This window comes from Rosa chinensis, chromosome 7 (genome assembly GCF_002994745.2).
Source record: "Rosa chinensis cultivar Old Blush chromosome 7, RchiOBHm-V2, whole genome shotgun sequence".
Taxonomy (NCBI): domain Eukaryota; kingdom Viridiplantae; phylum Streptophyta; class Magnoliopsida; order Rosales; family Rosaceae; genus Rosa; species Rosa chinensis.
In genome coordinates this window covers 59,548,682-59,564,671 of record NC_037094.1, presented here as the reverse complement: position 1 = coordinate 59,564,671, position 15,990 = coordinate 59,548,682, and the positions used below count along the sequence as shown (strand labels likewise).

Here is a 15,990-nt window from a genome sequence, read left to right as displayed (position 1 = left end):
TTGGGAAACAAGAAGAGGGACTATTTTATACGAGTGAGATCACACAGAGTCCATTGGACTTCAACCTTCTATACCGGTGCATAGGGTTATTCTCGTCACCGCAGCTCAACTATACCGCCACGGTGCGTTGGACTTCCTGTTACGGGTTTGGGTTTGGACTTTTGGTTGGATTTTTGAATCGTTTGCATCCAATCCTGACCCATGATTGATTCGGGCCGGTTCGGGTCGGTCTGGCTGACCTTGCTGTGATCACCGATGGCTGACCATAATCTCCAAGTTGTAAGTCTAAGAAAGAAAAACAAAAATTATTGGATATTTTTCTAGTCGGTAACATTAGGTTATTCTTAGGTGAGGGAAAATAAACTGTATAGCATTAGGTTCCAAAAGTTTTTCCATCAAAATTTTCTTCCCCCAGTTGACCTCTTTCATTTGTTCAGTGTCAATATGTGTAGCACTAGGTTCTATAGGTATGTGTTGTTTGTCCAAAAAAAAAAATTATAGTGAGTTCAACCCAAATTGGTTCGGTTTTAGGTCAAAACCGAGAACTGGACCGAGTAGAAATTTTGATTCAGTTTGGTTTGAATTTTTTATTTTAAGAGTTCAAAATTGAATTGAACAGAACATGTCCAGTCCAGTTCTTTTTTTTTTTTTTTTGAAAAATAAAAATCATATATATACACACACACACATACATATATTTTGTTAAATGCATAATTTTCATACTAGAAAAACATCAATATTAATTGAAATTGAAAACTTACTATATGCTCTCCACCAAATGACGAGAATGAGAGATTAAGAGACATCAAAATTCAAAAATTGGGTTTCTAACTCAAAAGTCAAAACAACGTCGTTTTGATAAGTTCAGTTCGATTCTTGACGCATTGAAATTGAAACCGAACATTTTTGATTAAGTTTGATTTTTTTTGTTTCAATTCGGCTTTCAACTCGGTTTTTTCAATTTTCGGTTTTTGAACCCACCCATAACTTTATAAGATTGAAATCGCAGTCCCTTGGACTACAGGCTTCTATTACAGTACAGAGTTATTATCATCAACACTATCCTTTGGACTTCGTGGTACGTGTTTGGGTTTGGAGTTTGTTACGTTTTTTAATTGTTTAAATCTAATCCTGACCTATAATTGATTTAAGCTGGTTCAGGTCGGCCTACTTGTGATCAGTGATGGCTGACCATGATCCTCCCTCGCAAGTCTAAAAAAGAAAAAAAGGCTTTGTGAGATACAATCAAAATTTTCCCTAATCATTAACATAAATTAGTCATTGAGGTCAAAACTTCAAAAGATGGTGACCAAACGTGTAAAGTTATTCTTCAATGAGACAAAATTAACTGTATAGCATTAGGCTCCAAAAGTTTTTCCCAGTAATCTTTCTTCCCCATTCAACCTCTTTTATTTGATCGGTGCCAATATGTATAGCATTATATAAAATCTGTGATGTTTATCCAAGACGTTTTATTGATGGAGTCCATTACCGCGAACGACATTCCTTAACTTTTTTGTCATTTTACCTCGTTGGCATGACTGCATGAGATGATCATTACACTTTGGAATGTTCGTCTGTGACTTAGTAGTCATTTCCACATCCATGATATACCTCCCAAAATTCTTGATGAAAAAGAAGACCCATAGAGATACAAGGGATTTGGGTTGGTGCATGTATAGCAAGATGCTCTTTAGCAATACCAACTATTTTCTTTAGTTAAATTTTAGCCAAAAAAGCAAAGTAGCTAAAAAGCTATTTTGGCTAACCACTTTTAAATATATTTTCATTGGTACTCTCTATCTAGTTAATTTTGAATTAAAATTACTTTTTGAATAAAGAAAAATAGTTTATATTATTTATACATTATACACAACAACTTAAAATCAATGTTATAAATTAACAAAACTGTGGAGAACCCTAATTTCGCTTTCTATATTTTGGAGCCAGAAAGCTCAAAGTTAAAATGAAAAACCATTGAGGAGTCTAGTGCAGTTGCTAAAATGAATGAGAAGTTAAACATGTTCTTCAAATTATGATTACAGTAGAACTCTAGACTAGAAAAGAAGCTTCTGAATCAATGCATGGCAAAAATTAAGATTTAGATGATATTTGATGAAAAAAAGTCATTTGTAGAAGTCCCAAATGTAAGTTATCAATGACTGTTATGGATAGTGACATTGGAAGTGTTTTTGGTGGTGTTAGGAAATTTATGAAAGAGTTTGAAATAGTTAGTTACTTAGAAGCATTTCCTTAAACATGGCAATCAATTAGTTTATGGTCTAGGAAGATGAACTTTGACTTTAGTGCAGGATTTCTTCTGCAAAGATATTAGGCTACCTTGGCTATGATCCTATTGATGTAATTATGTAAATCCTTGAGGTATTAGTAGGGGTTCCCTATTGAGAATTTTATCTCCATTGCATTGTTATCTTTACTAAGATTAATAAAGTTATTACATTTTGATAAGAAAAAAAAGGCTAAGTATGCCTATGCCATTTACAGTTTTTTCTACAAAGAATTTTACTAAAACCTTAGACAAGCATAAGACACAATTAATCGATGTTTTCTTCTTTAGATTCATGGAATGCTTTTGTTGGTTATTCTTATTGTTGATGTTATGGAGTTTTGAAGGGATGATCATGTAGTTCTTGAAATCGAGTCTAAACTCGTTAACCTATCAGATACAGATTAGTTTTGACCCATTCAATAAGAAAAACTTTCATTATGATATGTTACAATGACCCAACTGAATATTAATCTCTAATTTTGTATTTGATTTATTCAATTACTTGGTATTGGAATCCAAATTTGGGAGAAACTTTGTATACACAACCTAAATTCCTTAATATGCAATCCCTAGACTTTTCTGAGGTTAGATCAAGAGGTGTGAGACTGGACGATTACAAAAGGCTTGGGCAAAAGGCATTGAGAAGGCTTTGCCAGCTGAAACCGCCTATTAGTGGCTGCCAAGATAGCCGATGTTGGTAAGTGTAGTGGTGGATTTCCATCCATAGGTACATGTGAGACAATATTGGGGTTTGTAGAGGGACCCCAACAATAGGACTACAAGTGGTGAGGCGAAGGCTCGATGATGTCGGAACCTGCTGCCTCGCTTAGTGGATCAACTGAACTAGTCACTATAGCTGGTGAAGAAAGACTTTAACAGCTAGCGATGCATTGCCCAAGCTGCCCACATACCCCACACAAACTACATCCATGTAAGAATACAAAATCCATATTCTTAGAGTAAGAGGGCAAAAATTGGTACCTATCGTGGCGTCGCAACGGTTAGTTAAGGTCTATCACCACCAGACTCGCATCACCTCCTCACAGTCTAACCGCTGCTGATCTACATGAAGAAAAATGCTCAATTAGGTTTTGATGCATTGAGCCTAACGAGTCTACATGATGGCTAACGACATAGCCCGAACCTCTACCCAAACTGGTAGTCGGTTGAGTGGGACCACCTGAATATCATCGATGCCATCATAGTCAACTAACACCACCATCACTGACTTGTAGAACATGGATCCTTGACTAGAACCTTCTGCTTATAAATTGGATCATTGAATTGACAATGAAACCTTCTATTAGGACATTTCCTTATCGCCACCTTATGAGAAATGGGCCAGATATTGGAAATGGGTAACATTAAATGATCTGGGTCAAGAACCGTCGGATCCAATGAGCAACCATGCAACAAGCAACACATCAGTCCCCTCGTCCTTTTCCACCTTGAAGCCTAATCACCCAAGATAGCCAAAGCCACCATTATACAAGCTGCCATATCATTTATTGTCGCCATTGCAATTTGAATTAACAGGAAAGAGAGACAGGTGAAAGAAAACCACTAAGCTAAGAAAACCTGGTTGGGAAGAAATCAAATTGGAAATGAAGATGAAAGGAAATCGAGGAGTGAAGAAACAATAAGAGAGAATGAGAGGGAAAGGAAGAAGATAGATTTGGGAAGAAAATGTTGGGAACTCAAAATCTAGCCATTGTGGCTAGGGTAGAAGTTGAGAGAGAGTTTCTCTCATACACGCCTTATGATCCCCTTTCTCATTTCTTTATAATAAAATAAATAAATAAAACTATAACTGTAAATATGCCATAGTGCTACTGAAAACCTTCCGCCTCTAACACCACAACCTATTTTTGTTTGCCACCTCAGTGTACCACATTCATCATCGTAGGATTTGGATATGCAACGACAACAAATGTTTAAAGATGTGCAAGGAGTTGATTAATAAATAAAAAAATAATAATAAAAGCAAGGGAAAGATTAGAGGAAAAAACAAAGGGTAAAAAAAAAAAAATTGAGCGAACTTAGACCTAGGGTTCAAGCAGACGGCGGCGCAGCGTCTGACCGTGTCTAGCGTCGGTCTTGGGCCAAGCGTGGTGTTTCTTTTGTTTGGTTTTCTTTCTCAAGCGGTGGGCAACGTCGGAGAGGTAGGCGTAGAGTGCAGACCGGTCTTGGCATGGGGTTTGTGTGATATGGATTGGATATAGCAAACCTTGGCTTGCTAGATTGCTGTAAAGCTCGGTGGGGGTAACAAGATCGAGGCGGGTCGAGGCAGAGCGATTTGATTCTGCAGACTTAGACGAGGGTTGCTTCGCCTGTTTCAGTGGTGGGCAGACTTTCGACCTGGTTGTCGTCGACGATCTCTGCTCAGTTTGTCAGTCGGATTTAATGTTGCGGTGGATCGGCCAGCAGCCGGAGGGGCGGACTCGGCAGATGGCGGCAGAAGTAAGTTGGCTAATGTGGGTTAGGTCTGCTGCCCTTCTTGCTTGGGGTTGGGCCTGGGTCTTTGGGCTTGGGTTGATGAGGCAGGCGAACTGGCCTGCTAAGCAAGAATTGATTTGGGCTTGGGTGTATCGGCTTGGGCTCAGGTTAAGGCAGTCAGGGCCCTAATGTATTAGGGTATGAGCTTGTGGAAGGTTGGATTAACTTCTATGAGTCTTCTATGACGTTTCTAGTGCTTGCTTGTACCACAATTGCGTGATTGGCAAGTGGGGGCTAGTTGAATGATTTCTTTTCGGTAGGAGGCCAGGTTTTTTCATTCTTCTATAAGCTCGCTTAAATGTGAGCGTCCCAGAGATTTTAATGATCTGCTCTAGCTTAGATAGTTTAGTTTGGATTTTCTTGTCGACTTTTGCTTATGTAAGTTATGGTAAACTCTAGCCTTTTGGCTGTTGATCTAATGAATTCAACTTTTATTCCAAAAAAGGAGAAGATTAAAAAACCATTGTTAAGGAAATTCTTCACTAAAAAATCACCCACAAAATCATTAAAAAAAAAAAAAAAAGTGGAACAATTTTTTCCACCACGTTCTACAAAATAGCTACCCACGTAGTTTTCTCTCATACCCTATCCACATTCATACAATGTGTTTTGCTTTTAGTTTCATTTAAAGAAATCTGTCACGATGCTATCGCCAAACCTTCTGCCGTTGACACCACATCTAGGGTTTGAATAAGTCGTGGCAACAGAACGCAAGTGGCCTAGTGGTTTTTGCCTAGTTGGGTGTGTTCCCCAACCTAGGTTCGAATCCTGAAGCTGTCAAAGTAACCAGACACTGTGCTGCAATGCACACTTGGAGCATTTCACATACGTCGAAGGAGTTTATCTTGGGCCTATAAAGTATTTGGATTCTCCTTGACAAAGTCAAAAAAAAAAAAAAAAAAAGTCGCGGCAACAGGTGTAAAGACGTGCAAAGAGTTGATTAATAAATTTTAAAAAATAAAATAAAAGCAAGTGGAAGATTAGAGGATTAGAGGAAAATGGGTAACTATATATTATACAAGGCAATGTTCAAAAGAAAGAAAAGAAAAAGAGAATACAAGGCATATGTCATGGACCAGCAGCAGGAAGGGGACGCCACATATAAAATGCAATTGGAATAGTCGTTGATGCCCATCCCAGATCGAAGTGCTTTTTCTTCCTATCTCTTGTAGCTTTTCGTTTGTTTTGTATTGGTATATTCTTGAGCTGCTGAAAATTCGAAGCGTAGTATATCCACAAGCAACCTTAGATTTACTTGGTCAATGATTTAGGCAAAAATTACAGGGTAGGTAACTTGGGACTGAAATAATCACATTTGAGGGAGAAAAATGTTCTAAAATAATTGGACCGGTTGAAATTGTGATTACGAAAAAACTACCATTGATTAAAAAAAAAAAAAATTTGTTATTACAAAGACTGTTATGAACCTACCCTTGTTAAGCTTAGGTTAGATTTTTACAGCTTCTTAAGCTTTTGGATTAGATTGTTGTAAACAAATTGGATTAAACCAATTGATGAGTGTAGATAGAAATCACAGAATACGCTTTAACCCAGCCCTTAACCTCTTAAGATAAAATATCAAGTCGACTATGAAAGCAACAAGATACCAAAGCAGAGCCAGAGAGAGAGACACTCCAATCGAAATGAAATTGAAAACAAAATGAAATCTAAAGTCCTGTAGAAGGCTTTTTGCAGAAGTTGAAATATAGGGAGAGAAGCACACCCTAAACGAGAAGACTTCTTCCCCACTAAATGAAGAAACACAAAAATATCAGCATCGAAGAAGAAACACCTTGGTGCATTAATATAAAGATTTATGCCAAACTGGCTTTGGGTTTTCGATTTCATTTCAGTGACAGGAAACTTGTCTTCAGGTTGCTTTCGCCACATATAATTTGCTGCTACGCCATCTTCCACGGGTGATGATTATCAGCCTGGACTTTTGAAGGAATTATACGGCTGAACACAACTTTGCACCCCTTCAAGACTTCCTTCCTAACAGTTTTCAGAACCTACAAGAATACCGATATCCTATTAATATCATTGTCAGAACTGAAAGTAATAGAGGCAAAGCTCTCCAATAATATATATCAAACATAAGAAAGGAAGGAAAGAGGTGAAGTTTTAGTTAACGCAATATTCACCTGCCTTACGTCTCTATATATAAGATTGCCTCCCAATTCCTACAAGATAGTTCACCAACAATGGATTAGTATACACAACAGCACCACATACTTTAATCAATATAGAGACAGCAAGATGTACTTACATAAAAGAAAATCTTATGGATTCGCTTCAGAAGGTCAAGAACATTTGCAAGAGCTCCTTCAGGCTCACTCTCATCACTCTTCAACTCTGAAAGAGAATCACAAGTGAACCCAAATTGGGAACAATTAGATCTAAAGAAATGATATCTTTCCATCAAAATTAGATTGTCCTTTTGCTTTATCCATGCCTACAATAACAGATAGCAACATTGAGAACCTATCAGAAGATTAACAAATTCACACATCATTAAAACAGTGTATCCAAAACATAATTTACTTGTATAAAATTCATTTTTAACATATTCTATCATACGGCTCGAGAAAGAATTGTTTAAGATAAAACATGCAGAGATCATTAATTTGTGACTGTATCCAAACCTAAAATCTATCATAAGAAGTTTATTTTCTAAACATTTTTTTTTTTTTAAATATATATTGTTATAACTTTAAGCAGTTAAGCTATTTCAATGAGAGGTAATATGACTAGCTGGGCAACCCATGGGTGGAAGATGCTATTCTGACAATTTCAAACAAAGTTCTTCAAAGGAAATTCTGTTTAAACCACAAAAATTAGCTCTCCTTTAACAAGGTTAACTGGTTATGAATGCACTTTAAAATTTGCAGTATTAACAAGGAAAAACTTACATTTTCTGTATCATCCGGTATCAAAACAGCACTTTCTTGCCAAAGTACAATATCTAGACCATTTTGATGTTTTAGGGTACCATTATCGCGTGATCATCCTATCACCAAAGTACTCTTTTTTGGGATCAAGCAACTTGGCCATTTCCAATGCATAGGCTCGATCACCAATAGTGTACATGTACATTTCAAACATTTCACTGGCTTCCTTCAAAAATGTCCTAATGAAGGGCCTTAACTTGGTCATCATATGCATAAAGTCCAGTCTGAACAGGCTGCCTTTCAACTCATCTGAACGTATCATATTGCAAGCAAAATCAAAAGATTCAAGTCAATAATCCTTGGGGTAAATATACAAGCATGCACTGAAGCAACCAAGAAATGTGTAAACACCAAAAATGAAGCACTAAAGATGCTACACGAGAAGAAAAACTTCAAAAGACTACATAAAATACCTGGCAGAGAATCTGGTGGGCTGATCAAATATTCTTCTTCAGCCGTCATATGATTCAGCTGGGTGGAATTTAGCAGTGTATGATCAAGATCCAGTACCAAATAAAGTTTCTTATTATTTAGCGATTTCTTAATGTCTGTGTTGCGTAACCGGTAGATTTCATCATTATTAAGTCTCAATCCCTGCACAAGAAAATGTTTCACACTGTATAATATCCAATATCTAATAATGCAAAATAAAGCTCCAATATATAGAAATGGATACATGCTGGATAGGTGTCTTTCTATAGTAAATTTATAATTGCATCAGGCGATTGGTAAACGAAGAACAGCTTAACAAGTCAGACCTGTCTGGGACAAATAATGAATGCATGCAACAGTTATGATTGTTTCCAAACAGTAAGTTTATTTTTTGCATGAGGGCTTCAGTAAATCATGAATTACAGGTGACAGCTAATGTGAAAGAATAGTTCTGTACAGACTAAATTGAAAACCACATGCATGTATACTTCCAGTAAACCAAAGCATTCAAACATTTCAAATTTCAACTGGTCATCGAGGGCAGTACCTTGTGTATGTACCCAAATGTCACACCAGACTGCTCAATCAACCTCTGGCCACAAAGAAAACACATATCTCCAAATGATCCAAGATGCTTCTGCACATAATTGCAAGAAAAGTTCAAAAATAGGAGAAGAGTAACTATATTCTTTGAGGTGGAGAAGAGATCATATTTGAAATAATATCCTGTGTTCAAAGCAATTTAAAACTTGGATGCTTATTAGTTATAATATCCTGTGTCCAAAGCAATCAAAACTTGATGGTTATTAGACATGTACTCTCTAGATGTCTCAGCCACACACACACACACACACATACACACACACAACCAAACACACTCCTTTCTGTGGGGGTTGAATCGCACGCTAATAACTGAATACATGGTACATTCACTTTTCCCAAATAATCTGCTTGTCTCTTAGAGGGAAAAAAATTACTAGTGGAAAAGTTTCCCAATTGAAAAAACTTTTATGCTTTCTTAAATAGGAAAGAAGTATCCTCCAGAACACTTTTTCCAGAAAATGAGCATTTCCTTGTTGTTTTTTTTTTTGTTTTTTTTTTTCTGGCATTGTTATGAAATACCATAAAACTTTTTCATCATCATAACTGAAGCATAGTGAAAATAAAAATGTTCTCAAGTTTCAAAAATCTACCAAACAACATTTTTCATCAAAACAAACAAGGCCAACAGCAAAGCAGTTCATCAAGTCTTTAGACAAACAACCAATAAACTTGATTCATATTCGAATATCTGTTCTACATCTGTATATATACAGCCCACAATAACTCCACTTAACTTTTCAGCTTTCACCAATTTTTAATAGACAGTAAAATAGACCACTAGGTAGATGCACATAACAAAAATGAGAGAATAGGATCACTGTAGTAAGTCTTTGAACAAAAGCTCACTTACTAAGTAAGTTGGTCTTATGTATGCGTCATCTGAGACAGTTCAGAACACTTTATATGGTATCAAGAAGTCCTCCAGTGTTTGGGGTTATAAAACAAAACACAACAGAATCCAAAAGATATCAATATGTTGCCTGACTTTTGTTCTGGAAGTCCGTGTGAAGTCGACCCATTAGTTTCCTCTACGCTTTCCAAATTATCTCCCTTACGCCTTTTTATCCTGCAATGCAAGTCACAAATCATATCTAAATCACTTCAAATAGAACTTTGACTTATAGTTTTACACAAATTGTAGTATCTAATAGAAACTCCTACTGGATTAAACACGAAACAAAGAAAATCTCCACACCTGCTTCAACATCACTGCCATCACCATCACCATCAGCTTCTTTATATATCTTCTTCATTTTCTTCCTCTGGTGATGACTCTGAAGAAACTTTCTCTAGTTCTCTCAAGCAACCCGGCAAAGTCACCACTGCTAGAAGAGTGTACTGGAGACTCGGCCAGACTCATCTAAATTGTACAGGGAATCGAATACTTTAACAAATGTTCACCTCAAAGTCGATGTAAATAGAAGATACACATAAAGTACCCCCAAAAAACACCCCACAGAAAAAGGATCAAGATTTCTACTATATTTAACCCCCCCAAACAAAAGGACATAACTTCTCAACACTTATGGCCGCAAAAATACCAATATTTCTACTCGTAGAAAATAAGAACAATAAAGAATGTAGAAAGGTAGCAACTTATGTACTTTCACAGCTGATCAAAGCATTATTGCACAATGCTCGAAGAGCAACTAGGTCATGAACAACCAAATTGGTAACAAACAAAGACCTAACAAGTGATAAGAAGCTAGCAATTCGATTAATACTACAAGAATGAAAGAAGCGTAGAAATCGATTTGGGTGAAAGAAAGCAGTACAGTGTGAAGGAAATCAAGAAGCCTAGCGTTTATTTTATGATTTATGTTGCATTTATTTTAGGACACAATCAAATTTAAACAGAGTTCAGATCTCAAATCAAAGCTTAATGTCTCAACATACAGCCTGTCATTATCTAGTTATTACAAAACTAATACTTTATAAGACACAGTTATTCCAGAACTAATACTCCCCAGATCTATGCCTCAATTTCTATTTCATAATTGAAGCTGCATCAAAAACACACATATATAAGTATACAATACCGGTTGTTCTTATATAGGTACAACAATGGTTTTGATAGGGAGGTTATATAAGCAGAGGCTAATTCTCAACTAATAACTGGTTCAGATTGTAGCAAGGCTATTTTAAAGTTCAGGGCTTCAAAAGAAATACTCTTTCAAAAACTTGGAAAACGTGATGCTCCTACTAGGCTAAACAAGACATAAGATCAACAAACAAGAGTTTAATTGAAAATGATCATGGAAGTAACTAATTAAACAGAAACAGTTGGGGAAAGAGCTGCAGAGTAGGAAATCATTGGAAAATGGGGTTTTTTTGGAAAAACTTGGTATGCATTCTTCCCAATCGATCTCTCATACCTATAACTTCCTATCAACTTGCTCCGTTTCCCTCACTCCTCACTCGAGCAAAACTGGAAGAATAACAAGAAGAAAATGATTTGTAGTGGATCAGCCTGGAATCAATTTCCTCTCGGTGCAGCAAATTTTGCTGAATAATTTCACAGAATTCGCAAATCTAAAAAAATTCTAATCAAACTTACACTTCAACAATAGAAAAAGTTACAAAGTTTGCTGGAAATTGAAAAACTATTTTACATGAAAGAACCCACGTACTCACCTATTTATAAGATGAAAATCAAACCCACAAAATGAAATGATCTATTGTTGATATTTCTAAAACAAAGGCACACAATGAAAACCTAATTAATCTGCAAAAAGAAATTAAAAATTGAAATCTCAAAAAAAAAAAAAAAAAAATCACCAGGAGAACCATGATTGATGAACTTACTGAGATTTGAAAGGCGTGGTGATTAGTCACCGTTTGAGCGTTCTCATCCATCAGAGTATGAGACATGGCAGAACAGACTGAAATTTGAGAGTGAGATAAGTCGGCGAGATCTGTCGCGCAGGATATCACGAAGAGAAATATGGATGAGAGAGTTGTAATTTTTCTAAGAGGAACAAAGTACAACGGGGAGGACATAATACCTAAGCCCCGTGAGTTACTCTTCTTGCGGCTTTACGAATTGATAAACTTGCGTCCAAACACATGGCTCCTACAGATCTCAACAGCAGCGCGCACCATCTTAAGAAGCTTATAACCCCCCATAAACGCAGCCTAGGTCTTGATGTCTCATCACATCGTTTTAGTCCACTCAGGCCTTGTCGAGATGAAAAGTCCAAGTTCCTCATGTTATCTACAGAGGATGGTACTTCACTGATGCCTGTGCCACTTATAACAAGAGTTTTCAAAGAAATCATATTTTCTATATCCTTGCTCAAATTCTCAAATCTCGAACAGCCAGAAAGAACAAGAGTCCTAACAGAGAGCAACTTGTAAAAATCCTCCGGAAGGTCCTTGAGCATTGTGCAGCCTTTAAGATTTAGCAAGGCAAGTTGAGAAACCAGTCCAATGGACTTGTCAATCTTTGGCAAACTCACACAGTCTTTAAGGATTAAATACTGTAGATTTGGGAGTTGTGAAAAGTCTGGTGATTGTCTTAGGTAATGTGAATGACTGAGATTAAGTATCTCCAATTTCCCAAGCCGCTGTTAGACCACACCAAAAGAAAATGAAATATCAAAATCCAAAAAGAACAGAAGGAGAGCGTGATGTGTATTAATTCAGAGGGAAGATGTTTGAAAGTTTCTTACTATACCCTGGAATACTCCCAAACTCGTACGAGATTGCTGTACCGCAGGTCGAGAGAAACCAGGTATGGTTCATTAAGAAACTCATTTTGTATGACCTGTGCAGAGAATCCTCGCAAGCAGAGCCAGCTTAGCTTTTTGGGAAACTTGTCGCAGTCTCCAGTGAGTTTTACATGGTTGAGTTGGAGCAATTTCAGTCTCTTCATGTTTCTAAATGCTTCTGTACTGAAACTCACGCTGTCAGATCTTTGCAAATTTAGAGTGAGTCCTTCAGTCTCTTCAGTTCCCTGTTAACAGAAGGGACTAAATTAATAAAAAAAGGATTTATTCGCATGTGAGAAAATGAATTATCATTTATCCACAGGTGCGCGGAAAAGTCATGAATGCCACGATGAAATGACTGGATTACGGACGCTAGAATATGAAATTAATGAAGCACATAATAGATGGGATGGCTTTGTGTAATTAAGCACTGCTTCTTCACTATTATTAGTATTAGAGATGGGAGGCCTATGCTTGTCTAGATTTAGGCTGGGAGTACTTACAGATTCATCTGTCAATACAACTGTTACGTCTTCCTGATGCCACAATCTGCTACGTCTTTCAGGGCGCTTTGGGGATTCTTCACGAACAACTTCTCTGCCCATGTCTCGAAGCAAATCATGCATCATGAGCTTGTTTTTCTCACTAACAGTTACAAGGCAACGTTGGAGCAGGACACTGATTTCTATTTCTGCTGGAAAACCATAGCTGTTGAGGATTTGTATGACGTAGTTCTTGTCCATTCCGATGAAGAAACAACATATATGGAGGAATATGTTCCTCTGGCTCTCATCAATTGCATCAAAGCTTATTCTGAGCCTTGACTGAATTCTGCCATCAGGAATTTTTTCCAATTTCTTCAGTGTGCTATTCCAATCTCCTATGCTCCTTCCAAAGAGGAAAGACCCTAACACTTCAAGAGCCAGTGGTAAACCTCCACAGTAAGCAACCACTCTTCTTGAGAATTCGACATACTCTTCATTAGGAGAAATATTTTGAAAGGCATGCCAACTGAAGAGCTCAAGAGCTTCTTCTTCATTCATTTCTTGAGCTAGATGTATTGTATCCACTTTCAGTAGCTCTAGCAAATGTCGATCTCTTGTTGTTATAATAAGTCTACTTCCCGGACCAAAGGAATCACGGCTTATATCCAATGCATGCAATTGGTCCTCATGATCTACATCATCAAAAATGACGAGTACCTTTTTGCTTCCAAGTCGTTCTTTTATTACATTGACCCCTCTGGAAACATCACCTACCACTATCTTGATTGGTTTTAAGACATCAGAAAGAAGTCTTTCTTGCAGAACAATCTTACCATTTGAGTCCTTTGCAGTCTCCCTAACATCTGCTAGGAAACATCTACTGTCAAAGTCAAGATAAAATTTGTTATAGATGGCTTTGGCAACTGTTGTTTTGCCGATTCCACCCATACCCCAAATTCCAACCATGCGAACATCATCATCTAATCCAACACCTAAACACTTGCAAATATCATCAACACGAGAATGTATTGCAACTGGGTAGACAGCTAAATTCAAGTATGTGTTGGTCAGCTGTTTGCATATCTCGTCAACAATGCTATTGATAAACTCTGCTTCATGTCTGTCAATTAGATTCAGAAGCAGAACTAAGAATTAGAAAGAAATGACCGACCAGGTTTAAGCTTAAAGGAGAAAAGAAGGCCAAACCGAAAAGATACCATATGATGAACCAAAAAGGATAAGGGGTAACAGCTTGCAGTTAAAAAAAACGGAAAAACAAAAATACAGAAAGAAAAGTATTACCTATCAGCAATATCGAAGCCAACCAAATTCGCCGCTCCTCTGAGAGCAGCTTTCCACCTGGCTATCTTATCTGTACCTTCTTTTTGTTTTTCTGAGAGCATGTTTTCTAAAAATAGAGACGAATCAAAACCTTGACAATCGATTAAGAAATTCAGCTTCTGCAAGGTCAGCTCTTAATTTTTACCTTCATATTTCTGAAACGCATGAGCAAAGCTACCGGTCTGGTTTCTGACATGTGAAGGATCAACATGATAGAATATGGGGAAAACCAGTTGCCTTCGTATTCTTCTACACTCCATGATCTGCACCAGCTCCTCCAGACACCATCTCGAATCCGCGTACTTTTCTGAGAAGACTATGAGAGAGATCCTACACCCTTCGATTATCTGCATTAATTTCTCCGCTATGTTTTCTCCCCATCTTAGTCCCTCGGCATCCCTAAACGTCACGACTCCGGCATGATCTAGTGCCGCGTAGAGGTGGTCCGTGAAGGTCCTTCGTGTGTCTTCACCTCTGAAGCTCAAGAACACGTCGTAGGACGTCCGGTATTTTATGGGTTTCCATGGGGATGGTGGCCCCAATGGCGATGGCACCGGCGGCGATGAGGATGATGACGATGCCTGCATTGAAGTAATTAAAGGGCCATGGTATGGAGTGGTTCAGATTTAAGAAATGAGTCGGAACAATTGGCCTGGCTTGGCTTCTCATGTCATGTGCTCGCTCAAAACCGGTAAGAAAGCCAAAGTCAAGTCGACGTCGAGTTTAATTTTTTATTCAGAGTGGCTACAATTTTCGATGCGGAAACGGAAAGTTGGTTACTTTTCTGTTCTTTCCTCTTATATTTTACTTCTTTTCTTTTCCACTAACAGACCTATTGTGTTTTCCACGAAGTTTCTGTTTCTATCCAGGAACTATTATTCTTGGCCAACTTCAGACTTCTGTTTTGCTTGGTTATTTCCACGAAATGAGTTGTTGGACACTGTGGCTATCCCATGGAGATCCTTATATGCAGTTCAAATCCAAGTATCATATTATCAAAAGGAAGAGAGTGAAAAAATTGAAAAGTTTTTTTTTTTTAACGCAAATAGGTCAGCCATTTCATTAGAATCAGCAAGCAGTACAAAAACGAAACACCCCTATGGGGTCGACAGAAAACAATCGTTTCTTAGAACCACCAAAACCCTATTCTAATGAATAGCATCCCAGATAGTCCCGAGTACACCCACCTTTTAGAAAATTCATGCACCATTATTCTAACAAAAACCATAAACCTCGAAGCAGGCATAAAAAGGTAACAACTAAGGCACTGGTTTTTGAGACCTAAACAAAATTTAAAAAGTACTATATGCCAGGGAGATCGAAACAATCCAGCCCCATGGCAAAAAGATAAGCCGTCCCACTTGAAACACTAGACCAGTGAGCCCAAAGTTGAAGCCCACCTACCAAATCAAGGCCCAATAAGCCCCTCCACTCCAGATGCAGGCCCAATGAGTAGGGTAAACCAAATCTGTAACTCATTGAGCCCACATGTGTCTTTTAAGCACAAATCCATCAGCCGCACCGCCGCCCACATTCGCCGTCAGAGTCACCTCTCCAACATCTTCATCCTCTCCACAAAGGCTACCAAACACAGCAGTGTCCACAGTAATTCCTCGGCCTGAACCCGATCCCGATCTAGCACAGCCTCCGGGACAACGCACAACCCCTTCAAAGATTGCTCG

At 37.8% G+C, this 15,990-nt stretch overlaps 1 protein-coding gene and 1 pseudogene across 6 annotated transcripts; both read right to left on the bottom strand.

Moving 5' to 3' along the window:
* Window positions 1-6,390: 6,390 nt before the first annotated feature.
* LOC112179133 overlaps window positions 6,391-15,990 on the bottom strand; it is a 39,383-nt pseudogene continuing 29,783 nt past the window's right edge.
* LOC112179132 (disease resistance protein RUN1-like) lies at window positions 9,629-15,070 on the bottom strand. Of its 6 annotated transcripts, XM_040511693.1 has the most exons (9): window positions 14,454-15,069; window positions 14,270-14,375; window positions 12,986-14,087; window positions 12,449-12,727; window positions 11,778-12,338; window positions 11,578-11,687; window positions 11,148-11,200; window positions 9,968-10,132; window positions 9,629-9,838 (listed from the first exon to the last, which is right to left on the bottom strand). In XM_040511693.1, exons 1-5 carry the CDS (start codon window positions 14,893-14,895, stop codon window positions 11,778-11,780), a joined length of 2,490 nt encoding a protein of 829 aa, XP_040367627.1. In that variant the 5' UTR covers window positions 14,896-15,069; the 3' UTR covers window positions 9,629-9,838; window positions 9,968-10,132; window positions 11,148-11,200; window positions 11,578-11,687. The 6 variants fall into 6 exon arrangements, with proteins under 6 accessions (XP_040367627.1, XP_040367630.1, XP_040367626.1 ...); XM_040511696.1 differs by lacking the exon at window positions 11,148-11,200 and having other exon boundaries at window positions 12,539-12,727; window positions 14,454-15,070; XM_040511692.1 differs by lacking the exon at window positions 11,148-11,200.